We start from the raw sequence: 23,173 nt of genomic DNA, 5'->3' as shown, positions 1-23,173 counted from the left end.
GGGAGGATGAGGAAGGAGACTTTACACTTACTGAGATGGAAGAACAGGCAAATACTGTCCTCTAAAGAGACAGAGCTGGGGTGCTGCCAGCTGCGAGAGGCAACATTAAATAGTGTACACGGACGCATCGCCTCTCTGTTTTCCCTGTTCCCCGGAGTCCTCCCCACCACTCCATCCTCCAGACAGGCCTGGAGACTGAGAATCTAGAAAAGGATGCAACTAGGTCAAGGTCAAAGGAAAGGACAGGGATATCCCAAGGACAACAGCATAGAAAGTCAGGGAATTCCAAAAGCCACTCCATCTTCTCAGGGTGCCTGCTCCGGGATAGGTCTTGCAGTGTTAAAGATAAATATTTAAATAGAAAATGCGTATTACCTTGATAGAGGATGTTAGCAAAACTTGTTGAGATCTATAAGTAAATATAAAAAGCAATCAAGACATTCTTATTTTTATTACCTAGTTTATTTGTAAGACCATACACTAGCCTCTGGGAATTTTTTTTTTTCCTAAGACCTAAGAAGCTATTCTCACACTTATGATCCAGTTGGAAAGATGACATTGGCTTAATATCAATACCAGTTAGCATAAAAGTCCTGTTGTTTTATACAAGCAATAAACACTACAAACACTAGAGAAAAGACAGGAATAGGCCTGGTGCGGTGGTTCACGCCTGTAATCCCAACACTTTGGGAGGCCGAGGCAGGCAGATCACCTGAGGTCGGGAGTTCAAGATCAGTCTGACCAACATGGAGAAACCCTGTCTCTACTAAAAATACAAAACTAGTCAGATGTGGTGGCACACGTCTGTAATCCCAGCTACTCGGGAGGCTGAGGCAGGAGAATCACTTGAACCCAGGAGGCGGAAGTTGCAGTGAGCTGAGATCGCACCATTGCACTCCAGCCTGGGAAACAAGAGTGAAACTGTCTCAAAAAAAAAAAAACAAAACAAAACAGAAAAGACAGCTACATGATGACGACATATAGCCGGGGTGAAGAAATCTGATCAATATTACTGAATATTACAGCACTGTTATATTTTAGGAGACATGCTATGAAGCAGCTTCAGGCTCCAGTGTCAGTGTAAGATGAATTTGCTTCCAGGAGCCTTCTCCTAAATTACACTCATGCCGTAACTAACCTGCTAGCACGCAGCCTCTGGAAGAGGCCTAGGCATGCAGATCTCTCGCTTTCTCTCTCTTTTTTTTTTTCCGAGACAGAGTCTCACCCAGGCTGGAGTGCAGTGGCACGATCTTGGCTCACTGCCACCTCCAGCTCCCAGGTTCCCATTATTCTCCTGCCTCAGCCTCCCTAGTAGCTGGGATTACAGGTGCACACCACCACGGTGGCTAATTTTTGTGTTTTCAGTAGAGATGGGGTTTCACCACATTGGCCAGCCTGGTCCTCAAATGATTCACCTGACTCGGCCTCCCAATGTGTTGGGATTATAGGTGTGAACCACCTCGCCTGGCCTCCCTTTTTATAATCTATTGAATTATCCAAGTAATTTCACTAGAAAACTGGGCTGACTCTATCGAAATTGAAAGTTATTAAGGCATCAAGTAAGCAAAGTCTGTTCTCTATAATTTAAAAAAAAAAAAAAAATGTCTCTTTGGAAATTACAGAAGTTACGTCCAACTTCAAGTTCTCTTGGCATTTTAAGAGTCAGCTCTTCCCCCTGAAAGGACAGGGGCCAATGAGAGCAGGTGTTGCCATCTGAGTTCACACTTAAGTACCTAAACACTCTTTAATTTTCCTGTGTCGGTTGATATCATTATCAGCTAAACTATTTTAAATTAATAGTAATATCTGTTTGCTCTTAGATAATAGGAAAAAAACCACAAGTGGAAAATCCCTAGAAGCCAGCCAATCTCTTTAATCACATCTGGCAATTTTCTAGAGTGAGGGATTATTGCTTTTGGATGGCTTTTTTTTTCCCCCCCAAATAAAGACATTAATAAAACCAAGGTGGACTGGATTTCGCAAAGAATTTGGTTGAATATTTTGTTTACCCACTGTTCACTCAGTTTCTGTCTAGTTAAATGAAGGGCCTTACTGATTCACACCGGTATCTGGAGAGCTGGTTGCTTCTAAAAGTCTGGTGTGGTTTGGAGAGCAGTCTCCTATAAACCCCAAGTGAGGAAAAATTTTTTTTTTGAAACGGAGTCTTGCTCTGTCGCCCAGGCTGGAGGGCAGTGACGGGATCTCAACTCACTGCAAGCTCCGCCTCCCGGGTTCACGTCATTCTCCGGCCTCAGCCTCCAGAGTACCTGGGACTACAGGCGCCCGCCACCACGCCCGGCTAATTTTTTGTATTTTTAGTAGAGACGGGTTTCACCGTATTAGCCAGGATGGTCTCGATCTGCTGACCTCGTGATCCGCCCGCCTCGGCCTCCCAAAGTGCTGGGATTACAGGCGTGAGCCACTGCGCCCGGCCTGGGAATTTTTGATTTATTCAGGATAAGGAGGATGTCTCACCCCATCTATGTTTGTTTACAATGCTCTTCACAAACAGTTGTGTAGCTCTGAATAAAACTGGGGACCAGGTGGCCCAGGAGGCCCAGGAGCCCCGGCTGCCGCTCGCATCCGGGCATTCATGTTTCTCGCACACACAGCTGCGGCAGCTCTCCTCCAGCCATTGTTGCTGGTCTCTGAGGGGCTCCCAAAGCCACTCAAAGTCAGCTACTCCCTCCACCAAAGCAGTCCGCTGCCTGAGGAAACACAATGGGCCAGTTGTAGCTTGAATTCCCCGAGGGGCCATGGGAGAGTTTCTCTACTCAGCAGTTTTGAAAGGCACCTTGCCTAACTCCTGTGCACTCGTCCAGCCTCTCTCGAGAGAGCAAGCAAACATCCTAACCTCTGTCCTTGATTGGGCCTGTAAAAATCACCTCTGAGGCTGCAAAGCTGGTGAAAAGTGTCAAGGAGTCAAAAAGAAAGTACACATTGAAGCCAGTATAAGGACTAAGCCAATGGAGATAAAACATTTCAAGACAAAGCATGCAATAAAATTCAGCAACAGTCCTGTAAGAAATGTGTTGGTGGATTCATTTTTGTAAGTGACACTTTTTCTTTGATGCTTCTGGAGAAAGGGAATATTTCTTCATATCCCTTGCTACATTCTCTGTGGACAAAGAGGAGTATCCGATAGTATCCTGGTTCATACTGTTTAAAATTGATCCCTCCGCTGGCAATGATCCTGATCATCCATATGCTTTATTTTCCTTCTTATTTATTATAGTTTACTTATTTTATTAAATAAATAATATGTCCCTTTAATAATTTTATTCTCGCCAGGTGTAGTGGGATTACACGTCTGTAATCCCAGAGCTTTGGGAGGCCAAGGCAACAAGATCACTTGAGGCCAGGAGTTCAAGGGCAGCCTGGGCAACATAATGAGACACCATCTCTCCAAAAAAAAAATCAGCCAAACGTGGTGGCGCGCATCTGTAGTCCCAGCTACTTGGGAGGCTGAGACGAGAGGATAGCTTGAGCCTAGGAGCTCTTGGCTGAAGTGAGCTATGATCATGTCACAGCCCTCTAATCTAGGCAATAGAGTGAGACTGTATCTCCATAAAAAAAACCCAACCAAACAAACAAAAAAAGTCACTATGAACATATTCAGACTCTAACATATTAAAAAAAGAAAAAATAAAAATAAAAAGCAAAAAGAAGTAAAAATAACATGAAAAAAGAATATTAAAAAAATTTATTATGTTGGCCATAACTCAAACTCTAGAGCACAGGTGTTTGGGGGTTCAGGAGAGATACATATTTCAAGATACAAAGATTCTTAATCAGCCCAGGCACACAACTTATAAATATATTTGAATAGATTTATCATCTGTTTAAATCCTGTTCACAGTAACCCCAAAGTTAAATCTACTTGGCAACAGAGACATTGAAAGTAAGCCAGAGTAAAAAGACTGATTTTAAACTACGGATGTTGGAAACAAGGCAGGAACAGTTACCAGACTTCAAGCCCAAAACTATCTGAATAAGAATAATAAAGAACATTATCCATCTCTAACAAAACTGAATACTTTTTAGATTGATCAAAAACACATTTAGTACTTTTATAATCAAAGTTTTGCAGTAGTGTATATGGGCCGGATTCAGTGGCTCATGCCTGTAATCCCAACACTTTGGGAGGCGGGAGGATTGCTTGAGCCCAGGAGTTTGATACCAGCCTGCGCAACTTAGTGAGACCTCATCTCTACAAAAAAAAAAAAAAAAAAAAAAAAAGCTAGTGGGATGGCACGAGCCTGTGGTCTCAGCTACTCCTGAGGCTGAGGTGAGAGGATTGCTTGAGCCCAGCTGTTTGAGGCTGCAGTGGGCCATGATTAGGCCACTGCATTCTAGCCTGGGTGACAGAGGAAGATCCTATCTCAACAACAATAATAGTGAATATGTATTTGCTTAGCAATGGAGTAGATTGTAAACTATGAGATTAGTATTTTCCCTTGTAAGGATAACTAGCAATTCACCTTAGAAATGTGTGAACCAAATTTCTGTCACCCTAATCATAATAATAAGGGTCAAAGCAAAATAATCACTATCTGTTGGGCACCAAACATGTGCCAGGCAAAATACTTGAACTTTGTAAAATGTGGTAGCATTTTCACAGCTTGGGAGGAAATATTATTACCTGAATCTTACAGATGAGGAGACAGGCCAGGCACAGTGACTTATACTCGTGATCCCAACACTTTAAGAGGCAAAAGGATCTTTTTCTTAAAAAAAAAAAAAAAAAAAAAAAAAAGTGATTTTTTTCATAGAGATAAAGTCTCGCTATATTGCCCAGGCTGGTCTCAAACTCCTGGGCTAAAGCAATCCTCCTGCCTCGGCCTCCCAAAGTGCTATTTAGACATAAACCATCTCGCCTGGCCAGGATAATTATTTTTGTTTGTTTTTGGGTTTTGAGGTTTTTTGTTGTTTTTGTTTTTGTTTTTTTGGTGACAGTCTCACTCTCACAGGCTGGAGTGCAGCAGGGCGATCTCAGCTCACTGCAACCTCCACTTCCCAGGTTCAAGTGATTCTGCCAAGCAGCTGAGATTATAGGTGTACACCACGAGGCCTGGCTAATTTTTGTGTTTTTAGTAGAGATTGGGTTTCACCATGTTGGTGAAAACTGGCTGGTCCAGGAGGATCTTTTAGCATCAAGACCAGCCTGGGCAACATAGTGAAACTCCCCTATCTCTAAAAAGAAAAAATTCTAACCCCACTGGAAGCAGGAAGAAAAAGAAAAGAAAAAAAAAATGTGGAGACAGACTCAGCAAGATGAAATGACCAGCCATGTAATGCATACTCTAAGAAAGAGACTGAACAGCACTGACCAATTCTAATTGTGTTGAGTTTGAAAGATAAGAGAGGTTGTGAGACTGAGTTCTCCTTTCAGTCTCACTGAATTTCCCACCAAATCCCCCATTAAGCATCAAAGGGAGTCAAATGTATTTGGTTTTTTCTTTCCTTTTGCATATTGCAGGTACGAAGATGGATCAAGAGCCCAATGGTCAGTGTGGACAAGCATCAGAGTCCCAGACTGAAGTACGCTGGCTCCTCGATGGTGCACATCCCTCCAGAGGAGCCAGACTTTGAGCCTCCCTTGTGTCAAGCATGCCTGGGTGAACATGCTTTCCAAAGAGGGGTTCTCCCTCAGGAGAAGGAGTCGTGTTCATGGGAAACCCAATCTGGGTGTGAAGTAAGTTCATGTTCGCTCTGGATCTATTCTCCTGGAAAAATTCTGGGCCTTTGTTTTTCTTGTATTTCTGCCATAGTATACCCCACAACTAATTTTTAATGCACATTTATAAAGCTTCTGAGGAGGACCTAGCATTGTGGTCTTCGTTAGTTCATGACATTATTTTTTTTAATAGGCTTTATATTTTAGAGCAGTTTTAGGTTCACAGCAACACTGAGCAGAAGGTACAGAGATCACCCATATACCCTTGTCCCCATGCACATATAACCTACTTTACCATCAACATTCCCTAGCAGAATGGCACATTTGTTATAACTGAGGAACCTACCTTGACATATCATTATCACCCAAGTCCTTAATTCATGTTAGAGTTCACTCTTGTTGTTATACATTCTATGAGTTTGGACTAATGTATAATAACATGCATCCACCATTACAGTATCATACAGTTAAGTTTCACTGCCCAAAAACTCCTCTGCCCTCCACTATTCATCCCCTCCTTACCCTGAACTCTAGCAACCACTGTTCTTTTTACTGTCTCCATAGATGTGCCTTTTCCAGAATGTCATTTAGCTGAATCATGCAGTGTGTTGTATTAATTTTTTATGCTGGTCCAAGACTGATACAGCAATGTGTTGGTAAACTGGCAATTCCTCAGAAGTGGTTTGATCACACAGAAGATCAAGTCTTAGATGATACAATGATTGTATTAGTCATCTACAGGTTTGTAGCTTCCATTGAACTATTTAGTTCAACATGATTTGATCCATTTACAGAGCACTATATATAATTTTCATTATTTTTCTCAAGCTCATCTATACTCGTATTTTTACTAAGATTTATTTTTCCCTGCTACTCCAAGAGTTGTTTTTTAAAAATTTTGGTAATCCAAGAAAACCAGATAACTGATTCATCTTGCAGTTTTGCAGTTTCGCATTTTCTAAGATTTTACAAATTTAAGATTAAATTTTTAACTTATAACTTAATTAGGCCCGTATTTATTTTGATTTTTAAAACCATTATATAAAATGCTTATATTATTTTTACCATCATACTGACATAAAAATACAGCATTTAGAAGATAGAACATGTTATTACAAAGTACAGTTAATTGTAAGTGATCTGCCAAGTCAGTGCATCATAAAATGGTAAATGTTAATAACCACTCACCTTTTTTTTTTTTTTTTTTTAGCAAGGTAAGCATTTTCCAGAAATAAAAGAATCATTTTAGCTGCTAAAAAACTGAAGACATTGAATCTGAGTTCCTTTTCATTCTGGGTTATCATGCAACGTCTCTGAATCTGTTTCATATTTATTTGTTTACTTTCTTTTTTTTTTTCTTGAGTTTCACTCTTGTTGCCCAAGCTGGAGTGCAATGGCGCAATCTCGGCGCACTGCAGCCTCCGCTTCCTGAGTTCAAGTAATTCTGCCTCAGCCTCCCGAGTAGCTGGGATTACAGGCACCCAACACCACGCCTGGCTAATTTTTGTATTTTTAGTAGAAACAGGGTTTCTCCACGTTGGTCAAGCTGGTCTCAAACTCCCGACCTCAGGTGATCCACCTACCTTGGCTTCCCAAAGTGCTGGGATTACAGGCTTGAGCCACTGCGCCGGCCCTTTTTTTTTTTTTTTTTTTTTTGGACAAAGTCATACTCTGTAACCCTGACTTGAGTGCAGTAGTGCAATCATAACTCACTGTTACCTCAAACTCTTAGTTTCAAGTGATCCTCCCACCTCAACCCCGCCCCCCTCCCCCACACCCCAAGTAAATGAGACCACAGGCACACGCCAACAAACCTAGCTAATTTTTTAAAAAATTTTGCAGAAACAAGGTCTTGTTATACTGACCAGGCTGGTCTTGAAGTCCTGGCCTCAAGTGATCCTCCCAAAATGCTGGGATTATAGGTATCAGCCACCATGCCCAGCCTGTCTACTTTCTAGAGTTATTGGAAAAATCAAATGAGACAGATATTAAATGTTTCATAATCTATAGAATGCCATGCAAATATAAATCATTATTGCTCATGTTTGCTGATTTACATATTAGCTAAGCCTGTGAGTCTGTAACACTATATTAGACTTCCATAACTGGGTTAGCACTTTGCTGATCCATGAACATCAGTCATGGTCCTTTTGCTTTTTAGCCTGATGCTGGTTCGACTCTAGGTTTGTCATGAAAAACAATAAAGATGCTAAATGCAAGAGCATCTATTTATCGCTCTTGATGCAAGGGTTAAAGTCAACTTTTTATCTAAAGGGCCAGATAATAAATATTTTAGCCTTTGCTTAAAATACAGTCTCTAACTTCTATTTAGCTCTGCCCTTGTAAGGAAAGCAGCCACAGATAATTCATAAATGAATGGACACAGCTCTCCTAGGCTGGAGTGCAGTGGCAAGATCTCAGCTCGCTGCAACCTCCACCTCACAGGTTCAAGCGACTCTCCTGCCTCAGCCTCTCAGCCTCCTGAGTAGCTGGGATTACAGGCATCTGACACCACACCCGTGTCATAATTTTGTTTTGTTTTGTTTTGTTTTTAGTAGAGATGGGGCTTCACCATGTTGGCCAGGCTGGTCTTGAATTCCGGACCTCAAGTGATCTGCCTGCCTCAGCCTCCCAAAATGCTGGTATTACAGGCCTGAGCCACTGCATCCAGCCTGAGTTTGCCAATTTCTTAAGACTCTAAAGAACTATTTATGACTTAGAAGCAGAGAGAGGGTTCTACATATCCTATACAGAGCAAACCTGCCTAGTGCTAAATGTTTACTTGAGGGCCTACTCTCCGTCCCATCTGGTAGGAGCTGGGTTTAGATCAATGCACAGTGAAATTCCACACAAAAGGAAACAATAAACAAAGAGCTGGAAGGAATTTAAAGCAACATTGTGATTTCACCTTTTCCTTTATCTCAGATAGCAGGTAAATCATTCTCCACTTTGCAATCAATTACTTGGTTCTCAGACTTCGCTGGTTTTTTCCTAAGGTTATCACAAATCAAAATGACACATACTTTATTTTACTATTTTTTTTTGAGACAAGGTTTTGCTCTGCTGCCCAGGCTGGAGTGCAGTGGCGCAATCACGGCTCACAGCAGCCTCGACCTCCAGGGCTTAAGCAGTGCTCCCACCTCAGCCTCCCAAGTAGCTGGGACTACACGCCCCGTGCACCACCATGCCCAACTTATTTTATTTTATTTTATTTTATTTTATTTTATTGAGATGGATTGGTATCAAACTCCTGGGCTCAAGGGATCTGCCCCTCCTTGGGTGTTGGGATTACCGGTCTAAGCCTTTTTATTTATTTTATTTTATTTTATTTTTGAGATGGAGTCTCGCCCTGTCACCCAGTCTGGAAAGTGCAGCGATCTTGGCGATCTTGGCTCACTAGAACCTCTGCCTCCCGGGTTCAAGTGATTCTCCTGCCTCAGCCTCCCAAATAACTGGGATTACAGGCACCCACCATCAAGTTTGGCTAATTTTTGTATTTTTAGTAGAGACAGAGTTTCACCATGTTGGCAAGGCTATTCTTGAACTCCTGACCTCAGATGATCCGCCTACCTCGGCCTCCCAAAATGCTAGGATTACAGGTGTGAGCCACCATGCCAGGCGGGTTTTTTTTTTCTTTTAATCGTTAAAATATGCATCAGCAGGACACAGTGGCTCATGCCTGTAATCCCAGGGAAGCCAAGGGGGTCGGATGGCTTGAACCCAGGAGTTCCAGACCAACTTGTGTCTATAAATAAATAAAATAAAATTGGCTGGGCATGGTGGTGGACGCCTGTGTTCCTAGCTACTTGGGAGGCTGAGGTAGGAGCATTGCTTGAGCCCAGGAAGGAGGAGGGTGCAGTGAACCAAGATAGTACCACAGCACTCCAACGTGGGTAACAGAGCCAGACCCTGTCTCAACAAAAAAACCAAAAATCTATATTTTGTGTTTTCATAGGGATTAAACAATGAAATGATGAAGTAAATCATTGAAAAGGCAACTCTGTCCTTTTAGAAAGTCCTTTTAGAAAGAAAAGAAACTCTGTCCTTTTAGAAGTTGCATGGTGAGAAGATGGAGAGGCTGTGAGATACAGAAGCCAGTAGCAAAGACGTCAGGTTGTTCTCCGGACGTCTCCTGATGTAGATTATTTTAGTCAAATCATTAATTCATTTCTCCTGCTCAGTATTCTCTCCTATAAAAATTGAGGTAATATGTGCCCGCCATCAGGTTTCTTTCCAGTAGTTTTTTAGTAGTTGGTTGATGAGATTGTTTTTTAAAAAATCTTTTGTAAACGTAAATGTATGTGCCTGTGCTGGAGTCAGGTGACCCATATTCTTGTGCCAGCTCTGCCACAGGTCAATGGCTGAATTCAGGCAAGCCGCAAAACCTCTCAGACATCATAGGATAGGGCTCAGCCAGTTAACCCTGGAGCCCTTTTCCGTCTGAGATCCTGTGGCTGGCATTTAATGACCTATGAAGTGAAAATAAACAAGAGAAAAAGAGGGGTAAAGGGAAAAGTACAATCAAATCAAACTCTGTGTTCTATGTGTAAAGATAAAATACAGAAAACAAGGTGAGAATGTTTTAAATAAAATAAGACAAATAAAGTGCAAGTCTTTTATGAATTTATTGTGGGGTTTTTATTGTTGTTGTTTTGTTGGTTGGTTTTTTTTTTTTTTTTTTTTTTGAGATGAAGTTTCACTGTTGTTGCCCAGGTGGAATGTGGTGGTGCGATCTCGGCTCACCGCAACCTCTGCCTCTTGGGTTCAAGTGATTCGCCTGCCTCAGCCTCCCAAATAGCTGGCATTACAGGCATGTGCCACCATGCCTGGACCGGGTTTCTCCATGTTGGTCAGGTTCGTCTCGAACTCCCGACCTCAGGTGATCCACCTGCCTTGGCCTCCGAAAGTGCTGGGATTATAGGCATGAGCCATTGCGCCCAGCCAAGTCTACAGCACCCAGTATTCCCAGGCAGTCTCCCATCCAAGTACCAGCCAGGTCCAAGCCTGCTTAGCTTCCGAGATCAGGCGCGTTCAGGGTGGTATGGCCATAGACATGGGACATGAGTTGTTTTGTTGTTGTTGTTGTTGTTGTTGCTGTTTTCAACTTTAAAACTAGCACATTATAAATGCTGTGTTTAATGGTCACAAATTGCTAAGAGTTACATTGCACTTAGTTTGTGCCAGGCCTTGCCAATAGCCCAGTTAGTGGCCGTTAAACATGTTTTGCCCATGGAAGAAACAAGGGTATTCATACTGCCAATGAATCTCCCAGAAGAACAGCAATATTGTGATGTCCCGAGGGGTGTTGTCTGAAATGGACTGCTTATAAATTAAACAGATCTTCCTGGGAATGAGATGGGAAAGATGATAACTTAGAGCTGTGTGAGCTGTTACTAAATAATGTATGCTAGGGGAACACAAGTTGTAGTATTCAGCCTGAAACCAACTTGTAGGCCACAAAGAGATGGAGACCAAAAGTAGGTTTTCGAGAGCTGCATGCTGACTAAACGTATTCACGGACTCTATTCTGTATTGTATCTCTCACAGCACCTTTAATATTTAGATCAACCAAGCTGGAAGGAAAGGAAAGGAATGTTTTAAGTGGAGTCAGAGAAGGAAATCTGGTGTTAAGGAAAACATAAGATTGTATCAAGATGGCAGCCTGACCATGTAATTTCATCTCTACTTTCTGCCTTAAATGACACACACACACACACACACACATACACACACACTTTAGCTTATAATTGTGCTAGAAGACAAAGTATGCCATTGTGTAAATAATGGATAATTAAGTATCTCTGAAAAAGAGAAGGCGGGTAGGATGATCAGGTTGATGTGGAAACCATAGTCCAAAATGATCATAGCAAGAGCTAGGGACATTGCAAACTATGTTTGTAAAAGGATTTGGCAATTTGGAAAATAATGATGTTCCAGGTAAAGTCTAATACAAGGAAAGTAGTTTTAGCAATATAAATATCAGACAAAATACAAAAAAAAAAAAAAATTGAAAAGGACCAAAGAGGAATTTTTCATGTTGATGAAAAGTGTCTACCAAGAATATAAAACATTCACAAATCTTTATGCCCTTAACATAACATGGAAATATTTAAAGAAATAACTAACAGAAATAGAAAGAAAAATGGGCAAATTCATGTCAGAGAGGGACATTTTTCTCATACTTCCTAGTAATAGCCAACTCAAGAAGACTGAAGGCAGGGCACGGTGGCTCATGCCTGTAATCCCAGCACTTTTGGAGGTCGAGGAGGGCGGATCACCTGAGGTCAGGAGTTCAAGACCTACCTGGCCAACATGGTAAAACCTTGTCTCTACTAGAAATACAAAAATTAGCTGGGCATGGTGGCGGGCACCTGTAATCCCAGCTACTTGGAAGACTGAGGCAGGAGAATCGCTTGAACCCAGGAGGTAGAGATTGTAGTGACCCGAGATCATGCCATTGTACTCCAGCCTAGACGACAAGAGCAAGGCTCCATCTAAAAAAAAAAAAAAAAATCTCTTGCCTTTGTTTTTGAGACAGAGTCTCATTCTGTCGCCCAGGCTGGAGTGCAGTAACATGATGTTGGCTCACTGCAACTTGAACTCCTGGCCTGAAGTGATCCACCCTCCTCAGCCTCCCAAAGTGCTGGGATTACAGGCATGAACCACTGAGCCTGGCTGGGAATCTCTTACCTTTTAATTTAGCAAATCCATGTCTCCACATCTACCCCAGATAAATACTTGCTAATGTAATAACTGAGATAGGTAGAATAATACCCATTGCAATGTTGGAAATGGTGAAAAAATGGAAACATCAGGAGATAACAAAATTATAAACTTGTAGAGAGTTATTAATTATGACATATCCATACCATAGAACACTATGCAGTGATTAAAAAAATGAGATGTGTGTATATTGACATATCCCAAGGTATATCACTCTAGAAAAGCAAGTTGAACATGTGTATACCATTATCACATTTTTTTAACTTTGTATTTCTTTCTTCTTGTCTGTATATATGTATGTTTATCTATGAGTGTGAGTATATATGTGTGGATAAATGTAAATTAGAAGACCTGGAAGTGTATATATCAGATGACAATGGTGATTACCACCTTCCAGGGATTAGAATTGGCCAGTGATTAGGTGGAGGAGATGAGTCAAGGAGGACATTAGTTTGTTTATGTTGTTTAAATGTTTCAATACCATATTAATCTATTACTTGTGGGTTTGGGGAAAACACCACACTCACCAGGAGCCTCACTTGTAGAAAGTGAATAGGTACAACTCCACCCAATTGATAGGAAGCCAGGCAGCATCACAAACAGGATTTTGCACCATGAGACCATTCCATTGCTACAAATAAAGGCACTTGGAGGAAAATGGAAAACACACAATATTTATGCTCCCACAGCACTTTGGTTGTACTTCTGCCTGTCAGTCAGTTTGCTCTGCCCTGTGTGATATGTGTGTGCATGTCCATGTAGTCTCTAAGTTCCGTGCAGTTGTGAATCTAATGTGTTCATTTTCTTATCTCCTCCCAGGACCTTGCATACATGTGCTAAAGTTAGTGTGCTTTTTCCTTTTTGCCTTTATTAGCTAAAATTGACACTTTGTTAACGCAAGTTTTTGGTTTTTTAACATGAAAAGGAGAGACTAGGACAGAAAACTCTGCAGCCCATGCTGGCTGTAAATCACGCACATTCCAGAGGCGCTGCATGCCAGGGACTGATTCTCATTAAGTTTGCCCTCTCATATGGGATACATTTGGCTGAGCAAGGATTTCCTCAGAGTCTGCTGTCTGTCTTTCAATTGAAGGCAGCTTGAAAGGTGCTTAGTCAGCGACCAAATGCTGAAGCCAAGGCACTGTGTGCTGTTTTAAAGGCCTAGTGAAGCCAGAGTCCTCTGGAAGGATCCATGGGACTTGAAGTTATTAGCCACGTTACCACAAACAGAAGAATTAACACTGAGTTGTTGACATGATTAAATATAAGGTTACTGCCTCTTTTTTACAAAGACAATAATAAATAATAGAGGGCACTGTAGAAATTACAAAGACAATAATAGAGGGCACTCTAGAAATTTTTTTTTTATTTTTTTGAGACAAGGTTTTGCTCTGTTGCCCAGACTGAGTGCAGTGGCACAATCAGGGCTCACTGCAGCCTTGATTTCCTGGGCTCAAGCAATCCTCAGCCCTCCAGGTAGCCGGGACTACAGGTTTTCACCACCATGCCCAGCTAATTTTTTTTTTTTTGTCTTTCTTAAATTTTAGTAGAGACAAGGTCTCACTGTTGCCCAGTCTGGTTTCGAACTCCTGAGCTCAAGCGATGCTCTGCTTTAGCCTAGAAAGCACTTTTAATTAAGCTGACTTCATACAATTCTGGGATGGATTCTGACCCATGTCGCTTGTTCAGCATTTCAAATGTCTTACTCCATCTGTTAGGCTCAAGAAGGTATATCGTTACCTTTATAGTTCTTCTCAAAATTGTTGAGCTGTCCCTTTGAAGCCCAGAAGGCTTGGAAGTAAAATGATCAGCTAGGAATAGTTTCCATACTGACATACTTTTATATTGTCTTGAGTTTTTCTGATCTTTCTTAAAAAGATGCTATAAAAAATATACTTAAATCAGCCAGATGGCTTTATAGATTTCTGGTTTCTTTTAATTTATATCAAAAAATTGTATATAGGCTTATGGGGATTAAAATAACAGTACTTCAAAATGCTCTTTTCTCTCAGTTTTCTGCTCTTGGCATGATGTATTGTGGTCTCTGGAGAGAGGTGTCTGGTGATTCCTAAAGTTATCACGCACAAGAGTCTTTATTTTTCACTAAATTTTCAACCATGTTATCCTTGAGAAAGCACATAAAACAAATGACCGGACTAAGTAAACTTAGATGAATTATTTTTATGTGGATTTAAATTCCCTTTCAATCATGTCTGTGGCAACTTTTTTTTTTTTTTTTTTTTTTTTTTGAGGTGGAGTCTCACTCTTGCCCAGGCTGGAGAGCAGTGGCGCAATCAATTTTTTTTTTTTTTTTAATCTGAGTCTTGGTTGTTAAATTTACAAAAATGAATCAGATTTGTTTCTTGTGCTAACAGAGAGAGAATATCTACGTTAGCTGGAAGCTAAAATCAGCATACTCTTTCTCCCAAAAAGATCCTGATCAAGCCCTTGTTCCCAAGAGAAGAATTTCATGTGAAAGAGTTCAAATATAACTGGCTTACTGTCTGTGCAACGTACACATTGTGTGAGCAGCCAGAGAGCCTGATAACCAGGAAGCTAAATCCTTCTCCTCCAGGAGTACTTCCGTGTTTCCAATCCTGTTTCCTGGGGCTCCTAGAGCCAGGAAGTCACCTCCATTCGAGACAGTGCTGCCCTTCTCTTCCAGGGATGAGATCAGGAATCTAAAGATTTATATCTCAGGATTTAGAGTGCAGAAAGAGATAGATGGACTCCCTTTCTCTTCTCTAAGCATCAACCAAACAATAGCTTTACCTACCATGAAGTACATACTTCTGCTGTATTTAGAAATATAATTTAGCTGGGCGTGGTGGCTCATGCCTGTAATCACAACACTTTGGGAGACTAAGGTGGGAGGATCGCTTGAGCCCAGAAGTTCAAGACCAGCCTGGGTCACATAGAAAGACTCCCATCGCTACAGAAAATTTTAAAAATTAGCCAGGTGTGGTGGCACCCGCCTGTAGTTCCAGCTACTCAGGAGACTGAGATGGGAGGATTGCTTGAGCCTGGGAGATTGAGGATGCAGTGAACAATGATTGTACCACTCCACTCCAGCCTGGGTGACAGAGTGAGACCTCATCTCTAAATAAATAAATTTTAAACAGAGAGACATAATTCAAGTCACAAAAATTAAGTTTCAGGGTCAGGACTTGGGGGAAAAGCAAGTTTCTGGCTGCACTCATAGGTCACTTGATTTTTATTTAACAAGCTCTCCAGTGAATTACAGCCCACCAGTGTGCCACATTCCCAGTGATGAGTCTGGAAGGTAATAAGGGACTCTATCCAGGCTATTTAGGACATAAAATATTCTAGGAAAACTACTCCCTGTCCTCTCCTGGAAATCTCTAGCCAGCAGTTACACTTACCCTTGGGGTTGAGCATATTTTGTTGGCTTTTGTTGTATGTAACGAAATCTTTCCTGCTTCTAATTAAATTTATTCCTTTAGTAAAATCCTTCCCAGAAACCATATGGCTATTTTCCACTAAAATAATATCCTGCTTTAGTAGTTTTGAGACTTTTAAAATTTTAAAAGAAGACTTTATACAAACTACTAAAAATCTATAAGCAGGAACAAAATTTAAGGGATAAGCAAGGTTTAACTGCATGCCAATTCATTTTTTTTGCAATTATTTCTTTTTCCTCAAAGTTTATCATTATACATATATTTTTCTTGGGTTGTTAATTGAAATGATAGAATTTAATTTACCAAGTAACATCCCTGTAGTGAAAACTACTCTATAAGGAACAAATTAAACAAAAACATGAAGAATCTAAGGGCTGAATACAATGGCTCACACCTGTAATCCCAGAACTTTGGTAGACTAAGGCAGGACGATTGCTTGAGCCCAGGAACCCAAAACTAGCCTGGGCAACATAGTGAGACCCTGTCTCTACAAAAAATAAGATAAAATAAATTAGCCATGTGTAGTAGTGCACACCTATAGTCCCAGCTAACTGAGAGGCTGAGGCAGGATAGCTTGAGCCAAGGAGGTCAAGTCTGCAGTGAGCCATGATCCTGCCACTGCACTCCAGCCTGGGCAACAGAGCGAGACCCTGTTTCAAACAAAATTTTTTAAAGGTTAAAAAAAATGGGGGAAAGATTTAGTGATAATTTCTTAAAACTGTATAATTTAATCGTAAAGTTTACCTTTGGGGACCTGAAAAGACTCTTCTTACAAATCTTCTACAGAAAAGGGAGATAAAAATGATTAATATCACCTTGATATTTCTTATTCACATATAGCAAATTGCTTCTGGTTCATTCTACTTACACAAAGAGCCTTGGATAAACTTAAATGTGCTGAGACACACATTTGTCCATAGTGTTCAGGATAAATAAATCTTTCTATTTTTACTTGTCATTGATGTTAGATCCCCTTGTCTTTTTGACCTAGAAAATAAATCAAACTATTTTTAGGCAAGGTTCAAGCAAAACTCAATTTGTGTGACATCATCTCTTGAAAGAATCATCACAATCAACCGAAATGCGCTGGTATTATATAAGTGACTCAGCTCTGTTCCGTAAGAAGACCAAGCTTTTCTTATCGACCTTGAGTAGCAGACAGTGATATAAGAGCATATTAAAACCCACTTTAAAGTCAAGCCAAATTCCGCAGCTTGCTATCTATCATTTTAGTTTGCTTTTCCAATGTTCATTGGCCTTGAGAGTTGTAAACACACAGGTCTGTCCTCGATTCACTTTTCTCTTTTACTCTGGTGAGTATTTCCCGTTGTTTTCCTTTTGACTTGATTTTAAAATGACCATTTCAGAGGATTCATCTAGATTTCTATATGAGAAAAAAAAAAAAAAGCAAGAACTCAGCACCTCCGGCTGGGTTTGATGAGTAGCAGATAGGTAGCTCTCTAGTTAAGTAACACAGGGAGCAGAGGTTATAGGTCTTTGTAGATTAGAAAACGTTAAATGCATTAACTTGGTGGCAACAAAAAAGAAAGAAAGAAATTGATGACCATTATGGTTCTCTCCTTGGCTTAGAATTGCATGTATCAGCAACCCTGAGTTATTTTTAAAACAAGCAAATCTGACACCAGCGTGAAAGCAGACCTTTCAGGTAGTGACCACCTATGTAACAGAGTGACAGACACCAGAATGCTGATTCCTCTCCCAGCACACAGCAAAGCCTGAGTTTATTCTGTTAGCTGGTGTTTATTGAGAGTTTCTGTCATAGGCTTGGCAGTAAGTGCCCTAGACTGTGCTTCCAGGACAGGGGGAAAATCCAAGCAACCAGGCAGTTACAACACACTGTGACAAGTGCTAGAAGAGGGGGAGATAGAGACTGGACATAAGAGGGTTCCCATAGCCGACAATGTGGGGGCCAATGAAGGCTTCTTAGCAGAAGAGAAATCTAAGTTAAAGTGAAGGATGAGTAAGTTAGTGAATAAGGAAGGGTGGGGAAGAGAAGCCCAGACAGATGGGACAAATAACCAAAGGCCTGGAGGCCTGAAATGAAATGGTAAATTTGGAACAAGGAAAATATAGCTCAACTGGGAAACAGAGTTCGGGTTATTAAGGGTTTTCACAAGGCATTTAAAGCAATTTCTATATATCATCTTCAGGAGATGAGGATCCATTTCACGTTTCAATCACAAAAGTGGTATCAGTAGGAATAAAGAATAGACGAGAGAGAGTTGAATTCCAGAGATTTTTCCATGGGAGGTTTATGGCTTTGGATTAAGGTTTATGGCTCTGACATTGTTAAGGATAAATAAGCTTGAGATTTCATACAATATGCTTGATTTTTCTTGTGCAAAGAAAGACCAGGTTCCAGATTTGGGAAAGCATAATATTACCTCAGGAGTTCTCATTACCGATGTGGGAAAAATGATTAAAAAGAGGAGCCTGAAACTATGAACAGTCTTGGTTATTTACCAAGTTTGTTCTTGTTGAGGAAAAAAATAAAATTAAGATTTGAGAGAACTGAAAAGCTTCAGAGAATAGTAGTTGAAGGGAGAGGGGGATAAAAAGAAACGGAGAGGAAGCACTTTGGAATTGAGGCAATGGATTACAAGCTGTAGTTCATTTTGTAGTTCATTTAACTTCAGAACTCTTAATCTCTTGATGAGGCAGAGCCTACCTGGATCAGAGATAGGGAGTTCTCTCTATTGAGATTGGTTATATATGAGGAAACAAAATCTGTAAATAAGGCCGAGGCAGGTGGATCACCTGAGGTCAGGAGTTTGAGACCAACCTGGCCAACATGGTGAAACCCCATCACTACTAAAAATATAAAAACTAGTTGGGCGTCGTGGCATATGACTGTAATCCCAGCTACTGGGGAGGCTGAGGCAGGAGAACCGCTTGAACCCGGGAGACCCAGGTTTCAGTGAGCTGGGATTTCACCACTGTACTCCAGCCTGGGTGACAGAGGGACTCTCCATCTTAAAAAAAAAAAAGGTGGAGGAGAGCAGATGTTTCTAAGATGCTTCTGAATGTGTACCCCTGTCTTTGTTTGGGAAGATGACATTATTGACCTTGTATCAATGTTAACTGTGGTTCGAGCTACATTTTGCTAGCATTAAAGACTGGATTTGTACTGATCTGTTTGTACCCCCTTGCCTAATTTGGCTGCAGACTACTAATAGAACAGATTTTCAGTAGACTTGGGAAGTTAATCTAACTGACCTTCCTTGGGCTTTAACAAGGGCCCTTTGCCTTTTGGCACATTGCTCTAATCAACTACACTAATCAGACCCAAGGCTCACGGTACACACGAGGGAAAAAAAATAGCTTATGTGAACAAGTGTTTTTTTCTGAGTGATTTTTAGCCACTGAAGAATGCAAAAGTTCCAATTTTCTTCGTAATTGAAATCATAACAATTTCAATGTGGGAACTTGGCCGTTTATCAAAGATGCAAGCAGAAGTCATAGGCTTTATTTCATGGATTAAGTCTAAAAGCTGTATATATTTTCATGATATTGCATAATGGATTGGTAATGGTTATTATGAATGATAATATCTGTTTAGACAAGTCAGAGAGACCAAGTACAAAAGATGTTTAAAGCAAAAATGGCATAGACTGTTTTGCAAATGCACAGGCTGAAATTATCTATAATTTTAGTGTATGGCATAAATTGTATGACATAGAGTTGGCTCCGGCTTCCATTTTCATGGCAAGGCCAGTGTATAAATCAGTGACAATGACTCATGGGTCTCAGGCATGGTGCATCAGTCTAGCACCTGCTTTCCCAATCAGTCAAGTTACATTCATATCCAAACACGAATAACCATATTATTAACCTCAGCCACCAAAATTAATCTTTCAGTGTTGAGAGGATGTGCAAGTTCAAGCTCATAGGGTTCACTTCCTCCTTATGACATATACTGTGCACTTAATTTGTAAAAACAGTGCCATTCCTTCCTGTTCAGCATCTCAGAAGTGGTGAATGCCATTTCGAGTTCTGTGTTTGTGGCTTTATGGGGGGCCATATATAGGTAAATTTTACGGGCGGCCCCAGCAGGTGTGACTTTTAACTGAGGCAATGTGACAAGCAGCAGCCTGCTGCTCTAACCTCATCCTGGGGAAATCCAGGCTTCACAGTTTCTACACAGGATGTTTCATCAAAAGAGGGATTTTCCCCCTCTGCTCTGGAAGACTTTGTTTCCTTCCCCTTCCTCAGCTTTACCAAAGTATTCTGAAGAGAGTTAACAATTTACCCTGTCTTGGGTGACTTTATTGGGGGTGGAATGGGGCGGGGACAAGGAATGTGTTAGGGGGAAGTTGAGCACTGGGGCATGGACGGAACAGTAAGAACAAGACCCTCAATACTTTGTCAGCCCATCATGTCTCCGGGCATGTTACTTGCTATTACCTAATATTAAAAAAAATAATAAATCACTGGTCCTACTATGCATCAAGCATGGTTTTGGTGTTAGATCTTAGTTCAAAGTCCAGCTTTGACATTTGCCAGCTGTGTCTTTAAGTTTCCCATTTATAAAATGAATCATAATACAAACTTGGCCGGGCGCCGTGGCTCACGCTTGTTATCCCAGCACTTTGGGAGGTGGAGGTGAGCGGGTGACCTGAAGTCAGGAGTTCAAGATCAGCCTAGCCAACATGGCGAAACCCCGTCTCTACTGAAAATACAAAAATGAGCCAGGTGTGGTGGCAGACGCCTGTAATCCCAGCTAATCAGGAGGCTGAGGCAAGAGAATCGCTTGAACCCAGTATGTGGAGTTTGCAGTGAGCCAAGATGCACTCCAGCCACTCTGTCTCAAAAAATACATACATACATACATACATACATACATACATACATACATACAAACTTAACAGGGTTGCTGAGAGGTTCAAGTAAGTGAATGTATGAACATTTACTTTGTTTATCTCTGCTTCTGTCCTCCCCCATCTTCACCCTTTTTTCCCAAGCCTAAAAGAAATCAAACAAGGGCCAGATGTGGTCGCTCACGCCTGTAATCCCAGCACTTCAGGAAGCCAAGGCGGGCAGATCACCTGAGGTCAGAAGTTCGAGACCAGCCTGAACAACATGGTGAAACCCTGTCTCTACTAAAAGAAAATACAAAAATTAGCTGGGCGTGGTGGCAGATGCCTGTAATCCCAGCTACTTGGGAGGCTGAGGCAGGAGAATAATCGCTTGAACCTGGGAGGCAGAGGTTGAAGTGAGCTGAGATAGCGCCATTGTACTCCAGCCTGGGCAACAAGAGTGAAACTGCATCTCAAAAAAAAAAAATTAATTAATTTAAAAAATGAAACAAGCCTCCACCATGAAAATCATGATGATTCTAAACTATATATAAGGTGTCCAATCTACTACTATCCTTTATGTGGTCATTTGTGTACATTGGACACCATCACCAAACTTATTAATCCAAGCCTGTTCATTAAATATTTCTGTTCAGCAAAAAGAAGTAAAAAAAGAAGCAGAGATTGCAAGGCAAGTACATCATTAGATAAGCTTGTGCCAGGGTCACTTGTAGAACAAGTGAGAACAAGTCAAGGTACTTATTTCTATGTTTAGCTGTTTAGTTGTTATGACTTCTTTTTGTATTTCTTTTACTTTCTTTTTTTTTTTTTTTTTTTTTTTGGTACAGATGAGGTCTCACTATGTTGCCTGGGCTGGTCTGGAACTCCTGGGCTCAAGCTATCCACTTGCCTCGACCTCCCAAAGTTCTGGGATTATAGGCATGAGCCACTAGTCCTGGCCATTTTTAAATATTTTTTGTAGAGACAAGGTCTACAGTGTGTTATCCAGGCTGGTCCCAAACTCCTGGGCTCAATATCCACCCACTTTGGCCTCCCAAAGCACTGGGATTACAGGCATGAGCCACCATGCCCAGCCCATTTTCATATTTCTTTAGCTACTGCAGGAAAAGTGAAGTCAAAATCTTTAAGTTTGCCCTTCTCCAGGACAAAATTTTTAGATTCTTACCCCTAATTCTGAAGGTTTTATTTCACCTGAATATCTATTGTTGACAAAACCTTAAAGATAGTATTTGTCTAATCCAGACTGTAACCTGAAATATTCTCACAGAAAAATAATTCTGGAATTTTCTCCCATTGAACTGCAGCCCTCTCTAAGGCATCTCAAGCAAGTGTGTCTTTATCTTTAATTCTAAGACACAGTCACTGCCTGGAAAGCTAAACTATTACAGCCTACAATGTAAATAAACTACAGGGCTTGACATGGTGCCTCACACCTTTAGTCCCAGATATTCTGAGGCAAGAGGATCCCTTGAGTACAAGAGTTCGAGACCAGCATGGGTGACATAGCAAGACCTCATCTCTAAACAAAAAACAAACTACAAGTCCTAGAGGTTTTTAAAACTATCGTTTAAAGCAGGGCGTGATAGCTCACGCCTGTAATCCCAGCACTTCGTGAGGCCGAGGCAGGAGGATCACCTGAGGTCAGGAGTTCAAGACCAGCCTGGCCAGCATGGCAAAACCCCGTTTCTACTAAAAATACAAAAAGTAGCTGGGCATGAGATGGGTGCCTGTAATCCCAGCCACTCAGAAGGCTGAAGCAGGAGAATCACTTGAACCTGGGAGGCAGAGGTTGCCCTGAGCCAAGATTGCACCATTGCACTCCAGCCTGGGCGACAAGAGTGAAACTACGTCTCAAAAGAATAAATAAGATTCCCAGGCAAGATGGCCCAATAGGAATAGCTCCGGTCTGCAGCTCCCAGCGAGACCAATGCAGAAGGTGAGTGATTTCTGCATTTCCAACTGAGGCACCCGGTTCATCTCACTGGGACTGGTTAGACAGTGGATGCAGCCCACAGAGGGTGAGCAGAAGCAGGTGGGGGGCGTCTCCTCACCCAGGAAGCGCAAGGGGGTTGGAGAACTCTCTCCCATAGCCAAGGGAAGTCATGAGGGACTGTGCCGTGAGGGACGGTGCTATCCAGCCCAGATACTATGCTTTCCTCAATCCTTTATACCCAAAGGATGATAAATCATTCTACTATAAAGACACATGCACACATATGTTTATTGCAGCACTACTCACAATAGCAAAGACTTGGAACCAACCTAAATGCCCATCAATGTTAGATTGGATAAAGAAAATGTGGCACATATACACCATGGAATACTATGCAGCCATAAAAAGAATGCGTTCACGTCCTTTGCAGGGACATGGATGAAGCTGGAAATGATCATCCTCAGCAAACTAACACAGGAACAGAAAACCAAACACTGCATGTAAACTGTAGTTGAACAATGAGAACATATGGGCACAGGGAGGGGAACATCACACACCAGGGCCTGTCAGGGGGTAGGGT

At 41.3% G+C, this 23,173-nt stretch overlaps 1 protein-coding gene, 1 long non-coding RNA gene and 1 pseudogene across 5 annotated transcripts in view; 1 reads left to right on the top strand and 2 right to left on the bottom strand.

Moving 5' to 3' along the window:
* The window catches only part of LOC105465645 (serum/glucocorticoid regulated kinase 1), a 151,521-nt gene that overhangs the window by 51,644 nt on the left and 76,704 nt on the right, over positions 1-23,173 (top strand). Inside the window, exons 2-3 of one of the 3 annotated variants that reach the window (XM_071096482.1) lie at positions 5,480-5,528; positions 5,579-5,695. In XM_071096482.1, coding sequence (XP_070952583.1) covers positions 5,480-5,528; positions 5,579-5,695 — 166 coding nt within the window. Of the gene's footprint in view, positions 1-5,479; positions 5,696-22,572; positions 22,597-23,173 lie in introns of those variants that run through there. The other 2 variants (XM_011714198.2, XM_071096483.1) reach the window with 2 other exon arrangements.
* LOC139363306 (uncharacterized) overlaps positions 1-23,173 on the bottom strand; it is a 65,069-nt gene that overhangs the window by 37,470 nt on the left and 4,426 nt on the right. The window lies entirely within an intron of this gene.
* On the bottom strand, positions 10,622-10,730 carry LOC112423846 (5S ribosomal RNA; annotated as a pseudogene).

The sequence above is a fragment of the Macaca nemestrina genome, chromosome 5 (genome assembly GCF_043159975.1).
Source record: "Macaca nemestrina isolate mMacNem1 chromosome 5, mMacNem.hap1, whole genome shotgun sequence".
Taxonomy (NCBI): domain Eukaryota; kingdom Metazoa; phylum Chordata; class Mammalia; order Primates; family Cercopithecidae; genus Macaca; species Macaca nemestrina.
Note: the sequence above shows the minus strand (reverse complement) of the source record. Positions and strands in the feature narration are given on the sequence as shown.